Genomic DNA, 25,711 nt, shown 5'->3' on the forward strand with positions numbered 1-25,711 from the left:
TAGTGTAGAGTCATATTTTATAGGTGAAGTCATTAGGTCTTGCACTTTAGAGGACTAAGCAGTTTACTATAGTGGCTAAAAAGACAAATTGGATTACCATGTGTGGTAATGAGCTTGACACTCACTGGCTGTAGGATGGATACATTTTTAACCACTCTGTACTTTAGTTTTCTCTCCAGTAAATTAGAATAATTGAGGGTGTTGTATGAGTAAATCATTTAATACAACTACCAAATGCTCAGGTGGTTATACAAAGTGTTGTCAACTTTTGGGTGGATAGGCGGGCTATTATGGGTTAAGGGGTTTGAAGAAGAGAGGATTCAAGAATGGCTTGTCTTTTTTTTTTTTTTTTTTTTTTTCAGCCAAACCAAATGAGTTCACAGTGTAGAGTACTTTGGTTGTGCGTAGGTTTAAGCTTGGGAATCAGTAGTTCAGTTTTGTCCATTCCAAGTTTAATGTACCTGTTAGATAACCAGGAGCATTGCGTGGAACTTGTATGTGGGTGGTTTTATTCCAAAACCTGTCCTCTTCTACTCCTTGGAAAGCATAATAAGTAAGTAGAAGTTATAAACACGAACTCTGTGGTCAGATTGCTTGGATCTGTTTGCTAGCTCTGCTATTTGCTAGTTCTGTGTTCTTGGATAAATTACTCAGTCCTTCTTTGTCTGATTTTTCTTAGCTGTACAATGAGTATCATAGTTTGTCAAGCACTTAAGACAGTTCCTGGCACGTATAGTTATAGTTATGTTAAGTGTTTGCTGTGGTTGTTAGTTTTCAATCTTGAAAGTTGTTACAGAATTTAAAAGACAACAAGATTCAAGATACTTTGTGAAGGAATGACTAATAGGACTTTGGTAACAGGTTGGATATGGAGGATAAAAGAGAAGCACCGATGATGATTCCAACGATCTGAACTAAAGAGACCCATTAAATGAAGGATAATAAATAGGCCTGTTTGAGGGTGGGGTGAGATTGATGAGGAGTTGAGTTTTAGAAAAATCTTACTTTTGGAAATGGTCAAGAGAAAATGTCAAGAAAGCAGTTTTAAAACGTGGGAACCTGATACTCAAGAGAAAGATCAAGGCTAGAAATGTAAAGATGGAATCCTCCCTTAAAGATAATAATTTAAAGCTGCCAGAGTAAATGAGGTGTGCTTGGGAGTGGGGGTGAGGTGTGAGTGTGTGTGTTGAGGGGGAGAGAGAACAAGAATTTGGGATAAATATATGACACGGAACATAAGTGTGACTCTAAAGGCAAAGCTGGTTAGAGGGTACAGGAAGAGTGGCAGAGTCAAGAAAGGAAAGAAAATAGTTAACATTCTTCTGTTGAAGACTTGAAAGGACAGAAAATGGGGTAGTAGTACAGATGGTTCTAACTTTGGTAGTAAAAGGAATAGAGCTGTCAGATGAGACTGCTGATATTGGGTTTTCTCTGTAAGTAGAGACTAGGGTATAGAGTCTCACTTGAGGTTGTCCCAAGCTCTTTTTGGTAGATGGTTCATGAATCAGAATTGTATGAAATGCTGAGTTTTTATAATGAAATAGTTCTTTAGTCCCCAAACCAGATGCATTCTAGGATGCAGCATGTATACTGGCCATTTTAGATCTGGATACTCTGTCAAACAAATATAAACAACATTATCCTAAACAGGCCTATGGTTCAAAAGAATGGCACCAATTTGCCAATTAGGATTTGTAAGCTGCCATATTTGTTGTTATTGAAATATCATTTGTATTCCACTATCTATTTTCATTTGCTTTTTGTGTAAGAATCCCATAAATGCCTTGAAGATTATAGATCATGGCCCATGATAAGATTTCTCCTCCTTCTGATGAAATAAATGCTAGATTTCATCCAAGAGAAAAAAAGCTTTATTTTTTTGTTAGAAATTTTGATGTGAGATTGAATAATTAATTTATTCTCATCTTTTTGAGAAACATTTAATTAGAAAGTCTTTATCAGATAAAATAAGATTTATAACGCTTTTAATATGCATTTGTTTTTGTTAGGTTGTTACATCGTATTTTCTCTTATATTTTCATTTAAATTACATGTAAGTCTGGCCAGAGTGGCGTTTTCACGATTATTCTGGGAACCATCCCTTTGATTATATGATATTTACTGCTGATATATGTATTCTGATGTTTTTTGCCTGCCATGAAACATAAATTCTAGTGGCATATTGAGTACCATAGAGAGGAACTGAATGATGGTAAATCAAATGTTTTATAGCATACTATTGGGAATGTTAGATTCATTACTATAAAGGAGTTATATTTGATCAGTATTTTCAGAGCTCCCTAATACTGTAATTTATTGGTGTTGCTTAATGATTTCTGTTCAATATATACAGGCTCAAAAGTGGGTTCATTTTAACAATATATAGTGAATCTTTTCCACAGAAAAAAAGAGTAGTAAATACCCAACACAATCTTTGATTAAAACTGTTAAGTCCAACAGCTTGTATTAAATGAACATAATGTTAATTATATAGTCAACTGGGCAGTTCATTTTCTACCATAGGAGCTATTTATTAGAATAAAATTATATTGATGTATAAGATGCCAAAAGAAAATTGGCTAACAAGAAAGGGAATAACCTTATATATGGTTAAGATGTCAAATGAACAATTTTAACTCACAGTCATTTTTTTTACAGGGAATACATAAATTGGGTTTTTATTTTTAGTTCCTCCTCTTCCCTTCAGAGTTAAATGATGGAAAATGACTCTCGGTTCCCAAACTACTCTTATGCATCATTCAAAACAGCCCTGACAGTCTCATGCCTCTGGTAGTGATGAGATTTATGACTTTCCATTCTTTGGTGCTCCATTACTCTGTCTACACCATCAAATTGATTAGTAGGCAGTGATGAGCAAGGAGAGGAAGGTGGCCGCTTAGAGCCAGCTGGTGTCCATCATTTTAATGAACTGCTTAGAGATGGTTAATATTGTCCTTGATTCTCATTGTAGCTGATGATGACCGGATCCTTTAAAATGCTCTTCCCCTCCCTTATTCTGTATAACAGGGCCCACTGGAAAATGATTTGGTGGTTCATGTAGCACTGGTCGCAGAAAGCCAACGGTATGAAATCTGGAAGGGTGACATGTTCTTTTGTGGGGGGGTGAGGGGGTGGGGAATGATTGCTTTATGCATAATGTATTAAGTACGGTAGTAGAGATTAACTTCTTAGGCCCCTTCTCAGGGTTTCAAGAATGTCATTAATGTCGCTTTAAATGCCAACATAACATTCTTTTTATGGTTAAAAATAATTTTGTTTAATTGATGTGAATGTTAAAGACCAGGGCTGGTGTTGCCTGGGACATAGCTTTGAGAAATGAATGAAATCCCCATTCTCTGGGGATTCCCAAAATAAATTCTCACCCTGCCTGTCAGCCCCCAGAACTCCTATCTAATGCTTCATGGAGCATCCAAAAAGGCCTCTCATTCCAGTGCTCATGGCATATTGCTGATATTAACAAATTAATGCTATGCTCCAAGTTAGCTCAGCCTGCTCCCTTTACTCCTACTTTTTCACCAGTGTCTAAAAATATCTTTTTTTTTTTTTCTGTTCTTTAGCCTTCAAGTTTTCCTCAACACATATGGCATTCAAACTCAAACACCTCAGCAGGTAGAACCCATTCAGATATGGCCTCAGCAGGAGCTTGTGAAAGTAAGTAATTCTGCCTCTTCACTTTATGCTTTGTGGTGGTGGTAGAACATCGTGGTTGAACTTAGTTTATAGACGAGTTGCAAAACTAAAATCCAATCCTGAGATAGGATCATTTATACCCAAATTTATAATTAAGTTGAGAAACCTATATTATTGGATGATGTCACTAACAAGTTCATTTTGTATATGTGGACATTAAATAGGTAAGTCTCATTGCCGTCTCTACTCCTTGCTAAAGTCTATTATTAGCTTAGGCTGAGCACTTAAATAACAAATTTATCTTAATTTTAGTAGTCATATAAAATTATTCTTTGTATTTGGTTTGATATTTTTCCTCTTTATGAACTGTTTTAAAACCTTTCTCATGTCTAAATAATTTTGGGCAATGACTACTTCCCTTTCTCTCTTGACTTACTATTGGAATCTGAAATAATTCCTCCCCTCCCCATAACTGGATTTCAAGGAAATTATAATATAAAATATGAATTTATCTTTGATGTAGTATGTAGATTTGGAGTAGGGTTAAAAGTCAACATTTTTCAAAAAGAGATTTATTTATTTACTTAGAGAGAAAGAGAGAGCGATCTTCCATCCTCTAGTTTACTCCCCAGATGGCCAAAACTGCTAGTGCTGGGCCAGGCTGAAGCCAGAAACCAGGTGCTTCATCTGGGTCTCCCAAATGGGTGGCAAAAGTCCAAACACTTGGGCTATCTTCTGCTGCTTTTCCCAGGCCATTAACAAGGAACTGGACCGTAAGTGGAGCAGCCAGGACACGAACTGGCATCCATATGGGATACTGGTGTCATAGGTGGTGGCTTCACCCACTGTGCCCCAATGCCAGCCCCAAAAGGTGACTTTTGAGGCCTTATGCGTGCACTGCTCTGTAAATGGATCCAGAAGTGCCTGTGTTTCTGAATATTCTTGCTTGTCAGGGACAAGAAATGCTTGGCTCCCAGTAGATATTCATAATACCATTTTTAAAATAATTATTGAAAACAATACAAAAAACAAGTTACCCAGCATTTAGCGGAGTATTTAAAACTGTCTCTCAAGTGATCAAGGTTAAATTGGTCAGGTTGCTATACATGGTTGAGGTCAAAACCTTGATGCCACAAGAGAAAAAAGTTTAGAGAAGTGAGGTGCATATTGCATAGGAAAACCACAGTTGCCAGTTATCAGACTGGATCTTGCCATAGGCAGCACAACCTGGAATCTAGATGTCAGGTCAACAAGAGTTCTTAAACTTCCTTTAGCAAATTTGACTCCCTGCCTTCTTCCACCCACCACCCCCAGCCCAGGAGAGGGAGATGGCTAAAAATACAAGGATCCCTAGAGTAGGTGCAACTTTAAAATCGCATCAAGATTTAAATGATGGAGAGCTGTTTTGGAGGAGGAAGCCAGAAGAGGATAAACGAGACCAAGAAGGGACTGAGGCGCTTCATGGCAGGAAGATACAAGACGGAAAGGCAGAACAGAGTGCCAGACCTAAGGTTCTCACACAGTAACTTATTATTCAGTGCAGGCTTTTTCTGCTGATACGTTCGCAGCCTCTCGCTGAAAGTTCTAGAGAATGATAAAGGTTATTCTTTAATTAACGTATCCTTAAAGTAAATTAACATAAATCTGTGTTTTCAAGTCTAATTAAAATTAACCACTTTTAAATGATAAGTGAAACTATACCAGACACCTTGCCATTGAGATTTCAAGGATCAACATGCTAACAAATGATTTGAACTTGGCATTTCATTCACTCCTCAGTCATCAGCAAACACCTGCTATGTGCAGAGCACTGTGTGGGGCACTCAGATGATCCCTGAGTCCAGTATGGTGTGAAAGAAATAATAGCTACTTACAGGCCACTTTGGTAACTGCTGTAACAGATGTTTATACAAAGTGCAGGGGAAGTGCAGAGGCAGGCAGAAACATTGTTACAGAGTTAGTGGAAACTTAAAGCAGGTTCTGACTTATAGTTTGTTCTTCTACAGATGATATTAAAAATGACTTAAAATTTGGGTGTGTGGTGTGGCTAGAAAAGATTTGTGATGAGGAACCCAGCTTCCCTGTGCCTGTGCCTTGATAGAGTTTGTCCGTTGGTTGTCTGTGTTCCCAAGTGGCTGTGCTTTGGGACTCATCCTCTAAGATAGCAATCTGCTCCTTAAAAGTCTGCCTTGTGAAAGTAAACATGCTCTCTCAAATCCAAGCTGATGCACATTTTAAGTCAGCAACTAGTTCTTTTCTTCTTCTTTCAGTCCACTGACGGGATGTAAGGCAGCCGAGATGTGTGCTTTGCCAGTCTGTGCTCAGTGTTCATGACAGGGTGACTGTGATGTGATTTGCTTTATGTGACTGTGAATGTGTATCCAGGGTTCTCTGCTCCATGGTGCAGACGTACTAGCAAGTACTTCCGTACTTCTGAATGGTTTGCTGACTACTGTGTATTTCACTGCGTTAAACAGTGGGGATGTGTAGAATGTGAGGGCAGCATTGTTATCTGCACCCTGGAACGCAGGAAGCACTCCAGCTCTAACTGTCACAGACCTGCTGTACTGTGGTGGTTCAGAAAAATAAAGAGAACCCTTTTACTGTAATAAGGAATACAATTTAAAGGAAGCCTAAAGGACATTTTCACTTGTGCTTTGTTAATTAATGTCATCACTTGTCTAAAAGAAATCTAAACATACAGTTTTTTCTGAAAATTTTAGGATGTTTGAGGGGAAGGGGGCTCCATCTAGTGTTATGTGCTGTGGTCTCCATGCTCTGCAACATGATGCTTACAGAGTGCGCTTTTCAGGCCGTTTGACCTTGTCTGAAACCAGCTCTATTTCAGAGCCCATATGCACAGCACACATGGCTCCAGAGGACATTTAGTTGTTCACTCATGCATCCACCAAGTATTTCCTGAGCAGCAGGTGTATTTCAGGTACAGTGTCAACTCAGGGAATGCTGTTCTCCACAAATGTGCAATTCAGGAGCAAGGAGACCCAGAGCTAGCTCTGGCATAGATGAGTGTACAGTCACAGAATGCATGGAGAACTCTGGTAAAACATTAATTTTGTAGATGATGAAGTTGTTATTTGAAATCAGTTCAAATCACAATCAGTAGATTACGGAGACTGTTGGTTTGATTTTCCATTTAGAAAAATTTTCGTTAGATTTCTACCTCTCATCAAATGCAAAAATAAATTCTAGACAGATTACAAATTTAAATATTTTTAAGTGATTCAAATATAAAATCATTAGAAGAAAAAATAGAAGAATGTTTTTTATAGCTGTTGGAAGGAAAAATCCATTCTTAGATTTACAGCTCTAAAAGGTCATTCAGGAAATGATTGATAAACCAAATATAGCATAAACAACTAAGCACATCAAAGGTGCTTGTGAAATTTGCTAGTAGAAAATTGTTTATATTAAAATGTCACCTGCTGTAATGATGTCTGACCTACTAGGTAGTCATTCTCATATTTCATAATAGGGAAAGCAAACTGGGTAAAATACTTGATTCAAAGGCTAGTATTCTTAATATAACACAATCTCAGGGGTGGGCATTCTGTGCGGTGGGTTAGGCCATGACTTGGGACACCCATACTCTATATTATAGGGCCGTTTTGTGTTCTGGCTCCTCCACTTCTGATCTAGCTTCCACTTCTGATCTAGCTTCCTTACTGATGCACCTGGGAAGGTAGTGGATGATGGCCCAAATAGTTGTGTCCCTGTAACCCACATGAGAGACTTGAATAGAGTTCCTGGCTCATGGCTTAAATCATGGCCAACCTCAGCTGTTGTGGGTAATGAACCAGTGGATAGGAAATTGATTTCTAGGGGTGACCCTGTGGCATAGCAGGTTAAGCCACTATCTGCAACACTGGCATCCTATAGGGGTGCTGACTCAAGTCCCAGGTGCTCTAATTCTCATCTAGCTCCCTGCTAATGCCCCTGGGAAAGCAGAAGATGGCCCAGATGCTTGGGCCCCTGCACCCACGTGGGAGAGCTGGATGAAGCTCCTGGCATTGATCTAGCCTAGCCCTGGGCATTGTGGCCATTTGGTCAGTGAACCAGCAGATGGAAGACTTTCTCTGCTTCTATCTCTTCCTCTCTGTAACTCCACCTTTCAAATAAATAAATCTTTTTTAAAATCAATTTCTATTGACCTCTCCCTCTCTCAGTGTCTCTCTCCCACCTTCTGTTGCTCTGCCTTTCAAATAAATAAATTATTTATGCATGTATCTGTATATCAACACTGATTTCTTAAGAAGATTTACTTTATTTGTTTATTTATTCATCTATTTAGAGAGAGAGATATTCCAGCCACTGGTTCACTCCCTAAATGGCTACTGTGGCTGGAGCTGGACCAAGCTGAAATCAGTAGCCCAGAACTCCATCCAGGGCTTCCAGACGGATGGCAGAAGTCCAAATACTTGAGCTATCTTCTGCTGCCTTCCCAAGTGCATTAGCAGGTAGATGGCTTGGGAGGAGAGCAGCCAGAACTCTAACCAGTATGGAATTCTGGCATCCCAGGTGGCAGCCTAACCCACTGCACCACAAAGTGGGACCCCATAATAAGATCTTTTACAAACCAAAAAGAATGACAGGGCCAGACATTGTACCTCAGCAGGTTCAGCCACCACATTCCATAATTGAGAGCCTGTGTGATTAAGTCCCGCATGTGGCACCACTTCTGATGGAGCTTCCTGCTAATGCATGTGGGAGGCAGAGATAATGGCCCAAGTACTCAGGTTTCTGTCATGATTCTGGGATACCTGGATGGAGTTCTTATCTCCTGGCCTCAGCCTGCACAGCCCTGGCTGTTACAGATACTTGAAGAGTGAACCAGCTGATGGAAGATCTGTGTTGTTTGTATGTCATTCTGCTTTTTGAATACATAAACTTAAAAAAAAAATGAAAAATACTCAGCAGAAACAAATGAAAAAAAAATGCAACTTAAAAATAGCTATTAGCTATGTCCGAAAATTGGGACAGCTGTTTTGCACAGCAGTTAAACCAACACTTGGGACCCCCGCATCCCATATCAGAATGCTTGGGCTTGAGTCATGGTGCTGCTTTCCATCCTGGCTTCCTGCTAACATGCACCATTTGGATGCAGCAGGTAATGATTCAAATGCTGTGTCCCTGCCGCCCATTGCGGGAGGACCCTAGATTGAGTTCTGGGCTCCTTGGTTTGGCCTGACCCAGCCCTGGCTGTTGCAAGCATATGGGGAATGAAACAGTGGATGGAAAAAAAATCTCTCTCTCTCTCTCTCTCTCTCTCTCTCTCTCTCTACCTCTCTTTCTCCTTTCTTTCTCTTCTCCTCCCCCCCCCCCGCCAACTCATTTTCCTTTTCCTTCCTCCTCTCCCCTGCACTGCATTTCAAATAAATAAAATTGTATATCAAGGAATGCTCAAACACAAAATATTTGAATGTAGTAGTTTAAGAGTAGTAAAATAAAATAGTTTCACCCAAGAAGGTGACATAAATGCACTATTTGTGCCAATATAAATTTGTATGCTATTTCTGGAGGATGACCAATTAGCATTATGTTTCAAAGAAAGTGTACATACTCCCGGAAGAAAGTCTAAGAAGTTATCCTGCAGCTATAGCAGCACACTGTCCAAGGATGTTCAGTGGCCTATTTTAAAATTAAAAATCGGGAGCTACTTTTATTAGGAGATATTTATCAAATAGTGTAGGGGACTGCTTAATTAGATTAAGTCCTCAGCTTTGCAATTGAGTATCCCCTAATTCATTCCAAGAAAAAAAATGCCTTTACCGTATAGAAATTCTGGAAGTTTTAATCTCTTTTTCACTGTGGTACCCTCCCCTGTTTCCTATACTGCTACAGACTTTTGTTATCCAGTTTTTGTATTTCCTTTATTATTTCAACATTTGAAATGAATAGAAAATGAATAGGCTCATTTTAGCATCTTGAAGCTGAAATACAACAATATTAATTTTAAAAAATGAGACATCAAACAAATGATATATCAACCCATTTATGTGAATATACATACATACTGACATATAAGTATTATATGGCTATTTGTTTATCTGTGTACTTTAAACAGTCTGTAACACCATGTATACTTTTGGTAATTCTTAGAGATCATGCAACACGCACCAAAGTAAAATAGTTGTTCTGTAAGGGATTCTAAGGGTAAACAGTATTACTCACTTTTAGCGTATGGTTTGAATTTCTTGTAAAATTCATATAATATTAAAAATCAATAAAGATGTTTCCATTTTGATAGGAAATACCTGAAGGTAAAAATTTAGTAGGTGACGTATGGCCAGATATTTTGATGAGGCAGGAAGCATTTGTCTCTTTGTGTTTTTTCATGAATGAGAGCCACAAAATTGTACATTTATGATAACATAAGAACAATGTTGAATTTTAGATTGATGCTAAGTGGATCTACAAGTTTCAGTCTCAGATCTCTCAGTGACCCAAAACCCAAGTAGACATCTTTGTCTGGCTTGTTTTCCTACAAGTCCTTGGATAAGGTTTCTCTGGCCTCTTTTTCTCCAGAAAGATTTCTTCTGGGAGAAGAAAGCCGAAAAAAAAGAAGAAGAAAAATGTGGCTTCTTGCCTGACTTTAATCTGTACCTTTTGTCCCGCAGGCTTATTTCCACCTGGGTATCAATGAGAAGCTAGGACTCTCCGGAAGGCCAGACAGGCCCATTGGCTGCCTCGGTACCTCAAAGGTGCTCATAAAACGACCCCACAGAGGGGATCAGACTACAGTACCACATGCTGAAATATATCTGTTGTCATGTCATTATGCACTGGGGCTAATTATCTGAAATATTATTTTCTGCAAATCAATCATTTACTTTTAATCATATCACAGGAATCTTGTAAGAATGAATGAGCATTTTACTTTAAAATAATTTATAAACCTTGTAAAATACCTGACTATTACAATATTTACTCATATTAAGTCCTGATTGGATTAAGGAACTTTGAATTTTCTTAATAATATATAGATTTCATATGTGAAATTGTTTTATTTGCTTATCCACAATTAGATATGTTTTAATTTTTATTGGGATTTACAATAAGGCACCTTTGCCTTGGGTTTGTTTTGTATTTTTTTTAATTTTCCCTTACAGATTTACCGCATTCTGGGAAAGACTGTCGTTTGTTACCCTATTATTTTCGACTTAAGTGATTTCTACATGTCTCAGGATGTTTTACTGCTGATAGATGACATAAAGGTAACTTTAGAAAGCCTCTTTATTGAAGTGGGATGATTTTTGTTCCACTAATTTTAACACATTATCAAATTCAGTGCTTTAGGGTATCTCTGCCACTAGGTTAACGGTGTGTAAAGTTTGAAAGTAAAATAACATCTACATAGTTTTAGAGAAAAGATTTAAATCATTTGCAGCATTAGAATAGTAGATGGAGTCTGTCTTATATAAGGTTGTATGACGTTGCTTGTTATGCCTTTCTACAAGTGGAATCATATAGGAAAAGAGCAGAGGGAAGAGCTTTCTGTCTCTCTCTCTTTTTTTTTTGGACTAAAAAAGAGGGTTCAAAAATTGTCATGGAGTGGGAGAAAATCATTCCAGTGTATTATCCAGAAGATTAATTCTCCTTTCAAATTACTGTGGATTTGTATTAACAGTAGGTAGAAGAGATTGGACTGTTTTGAAAACTGTATTCATATGGCTATAATAATCTCTTTTTGAGTAAAAGCTGGGTCAGCAAAATAATTTTATTTCTGAAGAATATCTAGTAAAACCTTAACCTAAATCATAACTTCATGAGTTAAAATATTCCCCACTCCATTTTCCACTTGTAGAGTAGGGAAGCTTATAATTACGGTCCAAAGCACGAAATCTGTAGCCAGACCGCATTTGGTAAAATCATGGCTCCACCATTACCAGCTTGTGTCTGGAGCAAGTCACTTATGTCCTCTGTGCCTCTATTTACTGATCTGTAAAACACAATAACAATAGGGCTGTTCTGAGAATTAACGTGGTACAGTGTTTCATAAGTCTTTGACATAACGATGATTAGATAGATAGATAAATAGATAGGTATTTAGTTAAACAAAGAGCTCCTGCCACCTTTCTGATGGTCTGTGTAAGTTTACCCCATGCTTTCTACTGCTATAACACAAACCCACTATAATGTAGCCTAGGAATCTTCTGGATGATAACAACAATGCCCCTGCCCCAGACTATTCTTTAACTGTAGTAGAAAAAAAAAAGAAGAAGAAGAAGAATAGAGAAAAACAACAAACAAAAAAGCTTTAAGCATGTGTGATGTGATTACTTTTGAGAACAAAGTTTGAAGTCAAAATTGTTTCTGGCTTAACTTGTATGTACCCTATTAGAGTATTTCAAATCCTAAGTATCTAAAATCAGCCTGGGCTTGATTGTGGACTGTTTTGATGTATTTGTTGGCTCTTTGCTTAAAATACTATGCCTTTACATCCTACATAACTCTTATGTTTTGATAGAATGCACTACAGTTCATTAAGCAGTATTGGAAAATGCATGGACGTCCACTTTTCCTTGTTCTCATTCGGGAAGACAATATAAGGTAGGCTGATGAAAGAAGTAAGATTCTTGCATCTCATTGCCATAAACACTTTGAGCATGTGGTAGGATGTTTTGAATATATAAAGAATACTTAGTATTTAATTATTAATTTCTGATTCTTTGATAATATGCACATTTTGTTTATTTGTTTATGTTTCACAGAGGTAGCCGGTTCAACCCCATGTTGGATATGCTGGCAGCCTTAAAAAATGGAATGATTGGGGGAGTCAAAGTTCATGTTGATCGCCTACAGGTAGTCTTCTGAATTTCAGTGTGCTTCTGCTTTCAGGTCAATTAATTAATAATTCAATGCAATAATGATTGTGCATGTTCTATTTAAGGTTTTTTTCTTAACTATACCCATCTTCCTATTCCATTGTCACCATGTCAGTTTCTCTGATACACCAATCAGATACTTGAGCCAGAGCAGTGGTTTCCTAAGCAGAATTTTTCCTTTTAGTAGCTCATATCTAACCTCATTTTTGCATATGAAAAAGCTGGGGTCTGTAGTGATAAAGTGACCTGTGTATAATCTTGAGCTTTTAGGAACAAATTATATATTCTTGGCCAATACTCTTGTCCTTACTGTATGGTAACATCTAGCCTGGAAATGATACTGGTTTCATTTGGACTTTACAGCTCTTAACTTAAAGAGAAATCCTCTTTGGTTCCCTGTTAGTTCTATCAGCCTCTCTGTCCACAGTTATCTTCAATCAATCTGAATTAATTACTGTGTCATGAACTCTGTGAGATTTTGTCCCTCTGCTCATACAGTTTCCTCTGCCTGGAATAGTCTTCCTTCTTTCAAAGTCTCCAGGCTTTGAATTCCTAGCAAACTTGAAAGGCCAGCTTTACAAAAGGACGCAGATCAGAAATGGCATTTCTCATCTTGACTACACTTTTATTACCTTTAAACTCCTGAGACTGTAGTCTATCATGGATTTATATGTCTTGTTTTCTATGAAATAATGGATCACTCCAGTCTTTCACATAGAAGGTACTCATTACTGAGTGGAAAGAGGAAACTTTGTAAAGAGGGAACTATTTAGGTAGCGTTATAAAAGGCATGTCTGCATACTAGCACACTGGTGGCTGTGTTTTGCAAATGTAGTTGACTTACCTGTGTTTTTAATCCTTTTTTCCATTGTACTGTATTTTTGTTATGCTTCCAGTTCAATTTCTTGGACTTTTGTTTTGCAGCTCTCCTGTTGAGTTTTGTGGTTTTGCTTTCATGTTTTCAGTTTTTCTTTTTTACAGCATCCTGTTCTTGTTTTGTAAATGTTATATTTGGTTTTATTTTTCTGAGGATATTAACTGAATGGTTTTTCAACTTTTCCTCTCTTCTGCTTTATCTCAAGTTTCCTTTTCAGTCCTTTAGGTTGGAGGCATTTGTCAGATGTCTGGGGATCTTCAACTTTCTATTCACTTTTAAGAATGGAAAGAGTGACAGGTCTGCAGGAAGTTGGATGTCTTTGGACAAAGATTCTTGTCTTGATGAATTCACATTAATAAGGTGATCTGGTGGCAAAGGCCCTATTTGATGAAGGAAGCCCCAGGTGCCTTCAGCTGTCTGGAGGGTTTTTTGGTTTGTTTTTTGTTTTTTCCCCTAGTTTCCCCAGAAAATCAGAAAGTAAACATCAAACCTCATGCCTAAAGGGCATACACTTGGCTTCCATATTGTTAGAGCAGAGTAGAAAAAGGAAGTCACTGTAAGGTATACATTTTTTCACTTGCCCATTGTTTAATCCTCCTATCTTCTGTTCTGGGCTGTGTTTCATACATTTGAGTACAGCTTCTTTACCCAGAGAAGAAGCTTCTCACCTTCTACAAATTAGGGAGATGGAAACAGTTATTAAGGGAACTGAAAGAGCTGCTATATCCAATTCCTTCATATAAAGAGAGGTAGCTTTTAAGATTTATTTATTTACTTGAGGGAGTTACACAGAGAGAGAAGGAAAGGCAGAGAGAGAGAGAGAAAGAGAGAGAGAGAGATCTTCCAAATGCTAGTTCACTCCCCAATTGTACGCAATGGCTGGAGCTGTGCCAGTCCGAAGGCAGGAGCCAGGAGCTTCTTCCAGGTCTCCCACGTCGGGGCAGGGACCCAAGTACTTGCTGGATCGGAAATGGAGCAGCCGGGACTAAAACCAGTACCAATATGGGATGCCAGCACTGAAGGCGTTGGCTTTATCCGCTATGCCACAGCACTGGCCCTGAGAGTTAGCTTTTAGTTCCTTCTCCCTTGCTTCCAGCATGTTATGGGCCTCAAGGTTTTGAGGCTCTTTTCCTATTTTCTTTGTCCTAATGGATTTATATGTTAATTGATTTATGCCTGAAACATTTGACTGACATTTTCTTGAGATTTCATGGAAGTAAAGAGTTGAAGATATATGTTGATCATATTAACCAGAAATCTACTCTTGGTTTTATATTTAAATATCCTTCCCATTCCAGGGTCTACCTATATATCTCTTTAAAAAGAATCATTATAAAAAGGGAGGGAGAGATCTTCCATCTACTGGTTTACTCCCCAGATGACCACAACAGAAAGCACTGGGCCAGGTCAAAGACAGGAGCCAGGAGCTTTATCTGGGTCACCCACGTGGATGGCAGGGGCCCAAACTCTTGGGCCATCTTCCACTGCTTTTCCCAGTCCATTAGCAGGGAGCTGAATCAGAAGTGGGACATGAACCAGTACCCATATGGGATGCTGGCGTCGCAGGAAGAGGCTTTATCCAATATGCCACAGTGTTGGCCCTGAGATCTTCCCAATACTTAAAACAAATATGTGGACCTAGGTGGGGAAAAAAAATTGGATTACTAAAAGTGTAAGAAATGTTAAGATAAGGTTTTAATAAGTGATGGGTTATCCCATATTCCTAGATGAAAAGGCTATTATAAATATGTTATTTCCTCCTAAATTAACATTGGTTTATTCTAATCATGTCTTAATTTCAGTGGGAATCAAGAAGAGTTTTTGGCAGTCTCATAAGGCCAAGGGACAAAAATTAGACTTCAGTGGTAACCAAGGAAGAGGGGTGTGGATACACTTCCCATTCAGGTGACCCTCCTGAAAGGCTGTCCCTGAAGCCTAAAGGGAATCAGAAGCAGTTCAGTGCTCACAAAGAAGAGAAAGCAGCATTATTCAGAGCTTCGGACTATTTCTACTGTGGTTTGTTTACAGTGTAAATCTGTCTTCTATTTAAAAATTAGGAGGCATGCTAGGAGAGCTCAAACAGCAGAAAACCAAGAGGAGGTATAGATAATAGAAATAAACCTTATTTTGGTCTAGATATTAGAGTTATCAGACATGAACTTTAAAATAATTATGCTCAGTGTCTCTAAGATATCGTATTAGATAATTTTATTAGATACTTTGAAACTATAAAAAAGAATCAAGTAGAAACTTTACAGGGAAAATTTCATCACTGAAATTGAAAATTCAATCAGCATGGCACTTACTGTAATTGGTGGCAAGATATAGGTAACTCAGAAAAAACCCCACCATGCCCACAAGAAGTTAAGGCAATATATGATGAAGGGAACCTCATTGTTTGATGGTGATTTATAGATTATTTAAAAAATACTTTGGAGGAAAAGATTGCCACCTTATATTATACATCAAAATACATTTCAGATGGATTAGATAATTTAATATAAAATGCCATAAAAATTTCTATCTTAACTTTAAAAAGATATCAAAATGTCATTTTTAACATGATTAGTAGTTAGTTTCAGCATTTGAGATTGACAAATTCTAATTTTTATGTTAAATTTGAGTTTAAAGTAGCTGTACTTTGTTTTCAGTTTTAGTATTCTGCCCTATTTTGGAAGAGTTTCCATTTCCTTTGAAAAGTCATAGACAAATTATAGAGACAATATAAAAGGTGGTGACATTTTCTCTCAAGGAAATAAATTAAAGATTTCTCATTTTCTTTTGCTTTTTTAAATCAATCATAGCATAGTATAAAAGCTTGGAAAGATCCTTTCTTTCTTCACCATCTTAAATTGGGAAACTATTCATTTATGTATTGTTACACACAAGCTCAAATTGATCAAAATCTTGAGATAATTCATCTAATCCTCTCATTTCACGTATAGGGACCTGCAGCCCTTTGTGAGAAGGTGACAATCGCAATCCAAAGTCGAGCTATTGCAGAGACAGAACTCACAGCTTCACATTCCTATGCGGTGCTCTTTGTACTCTAGCCTCTGGACTTTCCTCATTGTCCTTTTTGTAGCAAAGTTTAATGTCTATTTCACTACCTGTTTCTTGCTTTCTCCCCTCTCTTTCTCTCTCACTTACTCTCTTTTCATTTTAGTTGTCTTTCAGAAGTTCAAGGAGAGAAGGGTCAATAGTTTCACTTTTTATGATTCAAAGAGTTTTGTATTTTGGGGAGCTGCTGCTGTGGTATATTAGGTTAAGCCTCTGCATTGCATTGCCAGCATCCCATATGAGCACCGGTTCATATCCTGGCTGATCCTCTTCTGACCCAACTGTCTGCTAATGGCCTGGGAAAGCAGCAGAAGGTGGCCTGAGTCCTTGCGCCCCTGCATCTTTGAGGGAGACCTGCAAGAAGCTCCTGGCTCCTGTTTCCAATCAGCCCAGTTCTGGCCATTTGCAGCCGTTTGGAGAGTGAACCAGCAGATGGAAGACCTCTTTCTCTGTCTCTCCCTCCCTCCCTCCCTCCCTGTCTCTCTCTCTCTCTCTCTGTGTGTGTGTGTGTGTGTGTGTTTCCCTCTCTCTGTCTCTAACTCTGCCTCTCAAATAAATAAATAAATCTTTAAAAAAAAAGAATTTTGTATTTTTAAAAAATATAAGTGGAGGTTCACTATTCTATGATCTGTCTCCTCTCAAAAACAAACCCTGTTTTCTTTCAGACTTGCAACCATCAATCATGCAAAATGTCAACAATATTTTGGAAGATCTTGTGGATTTAAGTATATAATTTGCCATCTTTTTTTTTTATTTGTATTGTTTATTTGAAAGGCAGAGTTACAGAGATGGGGAGAGACACAGAGAAAGCTCTTCCATCCATTGGTTCACTCCCCAAATGGCCACATGGCCCAGGCTGGGCCAGGCTGAAACCAAGAGCCGGGAGCTTCATTTGGGTCGCCCCATGGATGCAGGGGTCCAAGCACTTGGGCTATCTCCCGCTGCTTTCCCAGCACATTATCAGAGATCTGGATTGGAAGTGGAGCAGCTGGGACTCAAGCCAGTACTCACATAGGATCTGGCATTATAGGCTGTTGCTTAACTGCTGTCCCCCAACACCAGCCCCTGCCACCTTTTTTTAAATTATGGTACAGCATGCATACCATTAGATATATTATCTTAACCATATTTAAGTATATAGTTCAGTATTGTTAAGTACATTTGTGTTGTTGTGCATCCAATCTCTGAAACTTTTTTATCTTGGAAAACTGAAATTCAACTCATTAAACAACTCACCATTTCCCCCACCCTCCAGTCATCATTGTGATATTGCTGATGAAAATGACAACTGTGTGCTCTTCTAGAATGTTATTCCAAGCGCTTTCAAATTTCTTTAGTCCATGGTGTACAACTTTGCTCTTCCCTTGGCCTTCAGTCTCCCTTCTCAGCTTCATTTTCCAAGGCATCACTCCATGCAGTTTATTCACAACTGTGCTGTCCACTCCCCAACTATACTGGAAAAGGGTAGATGTTCAAGAAATGTTGGTCTAACAATTAACTGAAGTGCAAGATATACAGATGTGAGCCTACATGTTACAAAATACCATTCAGCATATCTTGGTTGTGATGTCCAGACCAGGCTCTGCTCTTAGGTTGTTCAGAATCAAAGATTAACTTGGCTGTAGCTGTGCCACATAGAACTATGTAGATCAGGTAGATGTTTGGTCTTACTTGCTCAGGCTCTGCATGTAGGTTTTTGTGTCATTGCTAGTAATGTGTCCATCTTGCCATCTATAAGCCTGTTTTGGTTGATGTTCTGCTTTGTTGATGAGTTTTCACTAGAGAAGAAGGCTGTACACTTTGGATGGTTAGCCCACAGGACCACCATTTCCTATGTCCTATGTCTTTGCCTCTGAAATGAACAGTGACAAAATAGAATAATATATGCAAGAAGGTCTTAATTGAAGAATTTCCTTAATTTTTAAGTAACAAATGACTTTTTATGTAATTTTTTCAATTTCATGATAATTTTTAAGATAATTAGAAATGACACATAATGCTAAAAATTATTGTAGATTATTCATTTGTACTGTTCACCAGGAATCACTGGTAAGCAAAAACTGTGCTTGAGTTGGTACTCATTCATTTGTTCAACCTATAATTGGGAACTAATAGGAAATTAAATGATTAGATAAGAGTTTTCATATGCCAAAATGCAAAGGAGGACTTGCCTGTGCAATAAATACCTTCACGGTCATGAAAAATGGAGACCTGGAAATAGCCCATCATTATATGGTCCTGAAATATACTGCAGGGGCCAGCACTGTCGCATAGCGTGTAAAGCTGCCGCCTGCAGTGTCAGCATCCCACATGGGCACAAGTTTGAGTCTCCACTGCTCCACTTCCAATCTAGCTCTCTCCTATGGCCTGGGAAAGCAGTAGAAGATGGCCTAAGTACTTGGGCCCCTGCTCCCTAGTGGGAGACCTGGCAGAAGCTCCTGACTCCTGGCTTCAGATTGGCACAGCTCCGACTGTTGCGGCCAGTTGGAGAGTGAGCCAGCAGATGGAAGACCTTTCTCTCTCTGTCTCTCTGTCTCTCTGTCTCTCTCTCTCTCTCTCTCTGTTTTTGAAAGATTTTATTTAATAAATATAAATTTTACAAGTACAGCTTTAGGAATATAGTGGTTCTTCCCCCCATACCCGCCCTCCCACCCCAACGTTGGTCTCAACCCACCTCCTACTCTTCATTAAGATTCATTTTTAATTAACTTTATATGCAGAAGACCAACTCTCTACCAAGGAAGAATTTTAACAGTTTGCAACAAAACACAGATAAAGTATAAAAGTACTGTTTGAAGAAAAGTTTTACCGTTAATTCTCATAGTACAACTCATTAAGGACAGAGGTCCTATATAGGGAGCAAGTGCACAGTGATTCCTGTTGTTGATTTAACAATTGACACTCTTATTTATGACATCAGTGATCACCTGAGACTCTTATCATGAGCTGTCAAGGCTAAGGAAGCCTTTTGAGTCCACCAACTCCGACATTTAGACAGGACCATAAGCAAAGTGGAAGTTCTCTCTTCCCTTCAGAGAAAGGTACCTCCTTCTTTGATGGCCCGTTCTTTCCACTGAGATCTCACTCACAGAGATCTTTCATGTAGTTCATTTTTGGCCACAGTGTCTGGCTTTGCATACCTAAAATGCTTTCATGGGCTTTTTAGCCAGATCCGAATGCCCTAAGCGCTGATTCTAAGACTAGAGTGCAGTTTAGGGAGTTTGTCATTCTATGAGTCTGCTGTGTGGCCTGCTTCCCATGTTGGATAGGTCCCTCTTTTTTAATTCTATCTATTGTTATTAGCAGACACTTGGGAAGCCTCTCTCTTTCATTTTCTCTCTTCCTCTTCTTCTCTCTCTTTGTAACTAAATAAATAAATCTTAAAAAAAAAAAAAAAGAAAGAAAGAAAGAAAGAAATGCACTGCAGCAACAGAACCCAAAGTGCAGTTTACCTGGTCTTTTCCCCAAACAATTTTAGTGCTTCATTTTCTTTAGTTTCAAAATGTTTTCTTTCTTTTTTTTTTTTTTTAAGATTTACTTGTTTATTTTGAAAGTGTTACAGAGAGAGAGAGATCTCCTTTCTACTGGTGGCCATAACAGCCAGTGCTGAGCCAAGCTAAAACCCGGAGCCAGGAGCTTCATCTGGGTGTTTCATGTGGGTAGGAGGGGCCCTAATACTTGGGCCATGTTCTGCTTCTTTCCCAGGCGCGTTAGCAGGGAGCTGGATGGACACAAACTGGCATCTTGGGATGCCAAGATCACAGGCAAGTGGCATTACCCAGTATGTCACTACACTGGTCTGCAAAATTATATTTTTTAAATTTTTTTTTTTTGACAGCCAGAGTTAGTGAGAAAGAGAGACAGAGAAAAAGGTCTTCCTTCCTTTGGTTCACCCCCTAAATGGCCACTACGGCCAGCGCACTGCACCAATCAGGAGCCAGGAGCTTCCTCTCCCATGCAGGTGCAAGGCCCAAGCACTTGGGCCATCCTCCACTGCCTTCCTGGGCCACAGCAGAGAACTGGACTGGAAGAAGAGCAACCGGGACAGAATCCGGCGCCCCGACCGGGATTAGAACCCGGTGTGCTGGCGCCACAGACGGAGGATTAGCCTAGTGAGCCACGGCACCAGCCAGCAAAATTATATTTTCTAACATTTTAATAGGTACTGAAATTTTTTTGTTCCCACTTAAATATAAATGGCTAAGAACAAAGAGTTCATCTCATGTTGATTTTCCTATATATTGTGATTCATAAATGTGTAACTTGATGGATATATTGTATTGTGGATGGTGTTGTATGTGGCAACCTGTCAGATTTTAGAATGCTAATTTAAGGAATTACATATTTTAAAGTAAGCTTATTTTTGTAAAGTAATACCTCCCTGCAGAAAAATGTGTTCACAGGCCATAAGAATATGGCCTGCTGAATTTAAGAGTTTCAAATGTTTTCTCCTCAGACACTAATATCTGGAGCTGTAGTGGAACAACTTGACTTCCTACGGATCAGTGACACAGAGGAGTAAGTCCCTTTGGGTTATATAGTTATTTCATTACTTACAATTATATAAGAAAAATGGGAAATCTGAAACATTTTCTTTTCATTTTCAGACTTCCAGAATTTAAGAGTTTTGAGGAGCTAGAACCTCCCAAACATTCAAAAGTCAAACGACAAAGCAGCACCTCTAATGCGCCCGAACTGGAACAGCAGCCGGAGGTCTCCGTCACTGAGTGGAGAAACAAACCAACCCACGAAATTCTTCAGAAACTGAACGTGAGGAAAATGTAGTCCCTGCGGCTCTAACTGAACTTGACAGGGCAGGATCTCCCAGGGTCAGGCCATGTGTTATTCTGTCCTCTCAGAGAAGGCAGTAGTTGATTTGGAGATGGACACGCAGTCTACCCTTATGCCAGTGATGAGAGGTGCTTCTGTTAGTCTGACATTAGCATGAGAATCTTAAAGATGCTTAAGGAGAGCAGAGAACAGAGCTGTCTTGGATATGAACGTATGGTGTGAAACATCGAACATTAAGTCAGTGATACTTACCTTTAGATTCTCCACTTTCTCTTTCAGTGCCCTCTCCCTCCCTTTTTCATCCCCATCTCCTCTCCTGCTCCAGTGTTTAGTTTTAATACTTACTTTACGGCCGGCGCCATGGCTCAACAGGCTAATCCTCCGCCTTGCGGCGCCGGCACACCAGGTTCTAGTCCCGGTCGGGGCACCGATCCTGTCCTGGTTGCCCCTCTTCCAGGCCAGCTCTCTGCTGTGGCCAGGGAGTGCAGTGGAGGATAGCCCAAGTGCTTGGGCCCTGCACCCCATGGGAGACCAGGATAAGCACCTGGCTCCTGCCATCGGAACGGCGCGGTGCGCTGGCCGCAGCGCGCTACCGCGGTGGCCATTAGAGGGTGAACCAACAGCAAAGGAAGACCTTTCTCTCTGTCTCTCTCTCTCTCTCTCACTGTCCACTCTGCCTGTCAAAAATTAAAAAAAAAAAAAAAAAAAAAAACAACACTTACTTTACGTCTCTCTTGTCAGGAAAGCAATCATCACACTGCATCTGTATGAATATTTTAGCAACCTAGTATTTTTTCTTTCCTAAATTTCCTTTTATCAAATGAGGAGACATAGGAGTAGGGTGTAGTACTTATTCAAAGAAATGAAATTCCTTAAGTAGATCTATAAATACTATGACATCTTATTTGTGACATGCAAACCTAAATATTTAGACAAAATATATATCCTTATAGACATCTTTGTTATTGATCAATACTGTATAGATCTATGTGAATATGATGTGACAAAGCTAAAGAATATGGTACAGTGCCATATATATAAGCATTCTACAGATGTCCCCCTCTGTCATCTGTGTCTTCACACAGGTTGATAGCAATGTAGTCCCCCACTACGAATAAGTAGAATTTAGAATGAAACAGTTAAGTCACTGGACCCAGTCTCCCAGAGAGTGGCAGAATCAGTGTCATTGCTTATAGACAGCTAATTTTCTGTTCACTGCTTATCTTGTTTCTCGATAATTCTGATAATTAAATTCTGCTACCCCAGGAAGCTGGCTTATCCACCCTCTGTCTCCAAGATATGTAAGATAAATCGATATATAATATCATCTTGCACTTGGTCCTATATCAGTGACATTTTCTCTTTCCTCAATTCATAGCCGTGTATTTCCGCATCATATGGTCTTGTGATTAGTTACCCCTGTGGTAATTCTTGTGCTCATTTCGTTGCTGTTCCTCACAGTGATTTATATTTCCAGGACTGCAATTGTCTGGCCAGCCAAACCATCCTGCTGGGTATATTGCTGAAAAGAGAGGGCCCCAACTTCATCACAAAGGAAGGTAAGAGCCCATGTCTAGGAGAATAAATTCAGTAATAGGACCTTGCTATTCTTTAATGTATATCAAACATGCTTAAAAAATACCTACTGAAATGTTACAGATCATTTCCTCCTCCACTAAACTTTTTTGTTTATTTTTTCTTTTGCTTCTAAGTGGAAAATGTTCATTCATAACCCCTAGAGTGGTATGGACCGTTAGGTGTGTGAACCCTAACTGGCTTTTATGCAATTATACTTGGTTGTCTCTCTGATTGAACAGTGTGGGAGCCTGATTCAGCCTGTGACGGTTAACCTCTGACGACTCCAGAGTTATTTATTGACAGTTTCTGTTTTATTTTCTGTAATTTTTCAATATTAATACTCAGTTATTATATGTATAAAAATTAGCTACCCCATGATAATGCAGCATCCATTTGGAAAGGAACATGGCATTTAATAGAACAGTGCTTTGAAGTTAGTTTTAATAAAAATAAATCCTTTCTAATCCACTGTGCATTAAGAGTGAAAGCCAGTTATGCCTGAAATCCACACTTGTTTATCAAGTCACAACTGGAATGAGTCCTTGAGTTCTATATCATGACCTGCTTCTGGCATATTACAGTACAGAGTAATATGGGAAATATTTCAAGTACTTTAACGTATAGCTGCTTATAAGTCTTTTGGCTCATCAGAAGAGACTCTGTTCACAGGTTCACAGGTGCCTGTTAAATTGATTAGAATTGAAAATAGAGTTTGCACCCTTAACAGCAGTGTAATTAATGATATTTATAGTTTTTGGCAATGAACTATATGTAATTGTTTCTTCAAATGAGGTCTACTTAAATTCTCCATTATCTTAGCTAATAAATAACTTTCTTAAGTATTATTAGGCAAATTCCCTATAGAATTCTTATTTAAAATTAGTCTTAAAACTATAAGCAGAATATCAGTTATCTTAGGGACATTCATTAAAATTTGAACTTCAGAAAGAGAGAGAGAGAGACGGAAAGATCTTCCATCCTCTGGTTCACTCCTCAGCTGGCCACAGTGGCCATAGCTGGGCCAGGCCAAAGCCAAGAGCCAGAAGCTTCATCCAGATCTCACACATTGATGGCAGGGGCCCACCATTTTCTGCTGCTTTTCCCAGGTCATTTAACAGAGAGCTGGATCAGAAGTAGAGCATGTGGGATATGAACTGGCACTCACATGGGATTGCAGGTGGCGACTTCACCTATTACACCACAACACCAGCCCCTATTTTAAACCATTTTTATAAACTTGAAAATAATATTCACCTTTCACTTAGATATTTGAAAGATTTTAAATATTATAAATCTATAAAACCTTATGATATATTGAAATTACAGACATCTGTAAGTGTCTGAATATAATATTATTTATTTTCTTTTAAAGCTATAAAAATATCATGGTGGGAGGGTGGGTATGGGGGTAAGAACTTCTATATTTCTAAAGTGTACCTATGAAATTTGCATTCATTAAGTAAAAGCTTTAAAAAAATAAGTTCAGGGTAAAATGTTGAAGATCTTGTTTTATAACCTTGTTTCCTTTTGGGTGCTCTGTTCTGTTAGTTTGCCTTCTTACTGACAAACCACTAATGATGTCAGAGGGCATCACTGTGGCATAGCGGGTTATGCCTCCACCTGCAGGGCTAGCATCCATTATGGGTGCCGGTTCAAGTCCCAGCTGCTCCACTTCTGATCCAGCTCCCTGCCAATGCACCTGGGAAAGCAGTAGAAAGATGGCCCAAGTGCTTGGGCCTCTGCCCCCATGTGGGAGACCTGGGTGAAGCTCCTGGCTCCTGGCTTGGTTCTAGCCCAACCCTTGCCATTGCAGCCATTTGGGGAGTGCACCAGCAAATGAAAGACTTCTCTCTCTCTCTCTGTAACTCCACCTTCCAAATAAATAAATAAATAAATCATAAACAAAAACAATAGGAATGAAGCCCAGGGATATCTTTTGAGCCTAAGTATATGTTGATGCAGAAATAGCCTGAGGCCTATAACAGGGCCTCAGTAGTTTCACTGAACAAATAAATGAACAGTCAAGTATATTCAGAGTCCACAGTTTCTTGTTCAATTTGCTAATGATTTTGCTATGTTCTGTTTTCTAGAATAAATTAAAATAACATCTGTATTTGTTTTAAAATAACATTATATATTAAGAAAACAATTAAATTTCAAAAAGTAAAACACTCACTGCCATATATTCAGACTAAGTAGTAACAATGGGGACATTCACATTGTATTTGAGTGGCATACTTTAACGTATCAAGTAGTTTAGAATATTAATGGATGGATATATCAGCTTTAGTGAAACAAAAATCTGGGAATGTGTTTTTTTAAAGAGGAGTAAATATTATGCCTTTAATTAAAAGCTTTTTTTTTTTAACAAAGACTGTCTTATCCAATGTCTAGGGACCGTTTCTGATCACATTGAGAGACTTTATAGAAGAGCTGGCAGTAAAAAGCTTTGGTTTGTATTGGTATCCTTGTCATTATGTTTTATTTTTGTGTTATTGTACTCAACTGCTTAAAGATAATGGGCCAAACTTAATGATGCTTATTCATTCTAGTTTTTATTTTAAACTCCAAGGTTACAGCACCAAAACTGTCCAATTTCTAAGGATGTGCCCAAATTCCATTGTAGCTTGGCTCTCCCAAGATATTAAAGTAAAATGTCTGAGAATAAAAGTCTCCTTGGGTTAGAACGTGGAATTTCCACTAGGGTGGAAATTCTAGGATAGAAATTGCACCTGTTGCTGCAAGGTGCTGTAGGTTCTACTTAGTAGTTAGGAAACCTGTTCAGTTTTCAGAGACAGATATGAGAAAAGACCAGTGGTTAATTCAATCATGAGTAAAGATAGTATACTTAGGAAGTAATTCTGTCATCTTTAAGTTGAATGAATCTCAGTGATTATAGTTGCTTTGTGAA

At 38.7% G+C, this 25,711-nt stretch overlaps 1 protein-coding gene across 6 annotated transcripts in view; it reads left to right on the forward strand.

Moving 5' to 3' along the window:
* PHKB (phosphorylase kinase regulatory subunit beta) overlaps positions 1 to 25,711 on the forward strand; it is a 234,271-nt gene that overhangs the window by 174,594 nt on the left and 33,966 nt on the right. For all 6 annotated transcript variants that reach the window (XM_062177429.1, XM_062177424.1, XM_062177427.1 and 3 more), the window contains 10 exons: positions 3,028 to 3,083; positions 3,579 to 3,672; positions 10,287 to 10,370; positions 10,779 to 10,883; positions 12,137 to 12,219; positions 12,381 to 12,471; positions 20,888 to 20,949; positions 21,039 to 21,201; positions 22,700 to 22,781; positions 25,195 to 25,252. In XM_062177429.1, coding sequence (XP_062033413.1) covers positions 3,028 to 3,083; positions 3,579 to 3,672; positions 10,287 to 10,370; positions 10,779 to 10,883; positions 12,137 to 12,219; positions 12,381 to 12,471; positions 20,888 to 20,949; positions 21,039 to 21,201; positions 22,700 to 22,781; positions 25,195 to 25,252 — 878 coding nt within the window. The remainder of the gene's footprint in view (positions 1 to 3,027; positions 3,084 to 3,578; positions 3,673 to 10,286; positions 10,371 to 10,778; positions 10,884 to 12,136; positions 12,220 to 12,380; positions 12,472 to 20,887; positions 20,950 to 21,038; positions 21,202 to 22,699; positions 22,782 to 25,194; positions 25,253 to 25,711) is intronic.

The sequence above is a fragment of the Lepus europaeus genome, chromosome 19, assembly GCF_033115175.1.
Source record: "Lepus europaeus isolate LE1 chromosome 19, mLepTim1.pri, whole genome shotgun sequence".
Classification (NCBI taxonomy): domain Eukaryota; kingdom Metazoa; phylum Chordata; class Mammalia; order Lagomorpha; family Leporidae; genus Lepus; species Lepus europaeus.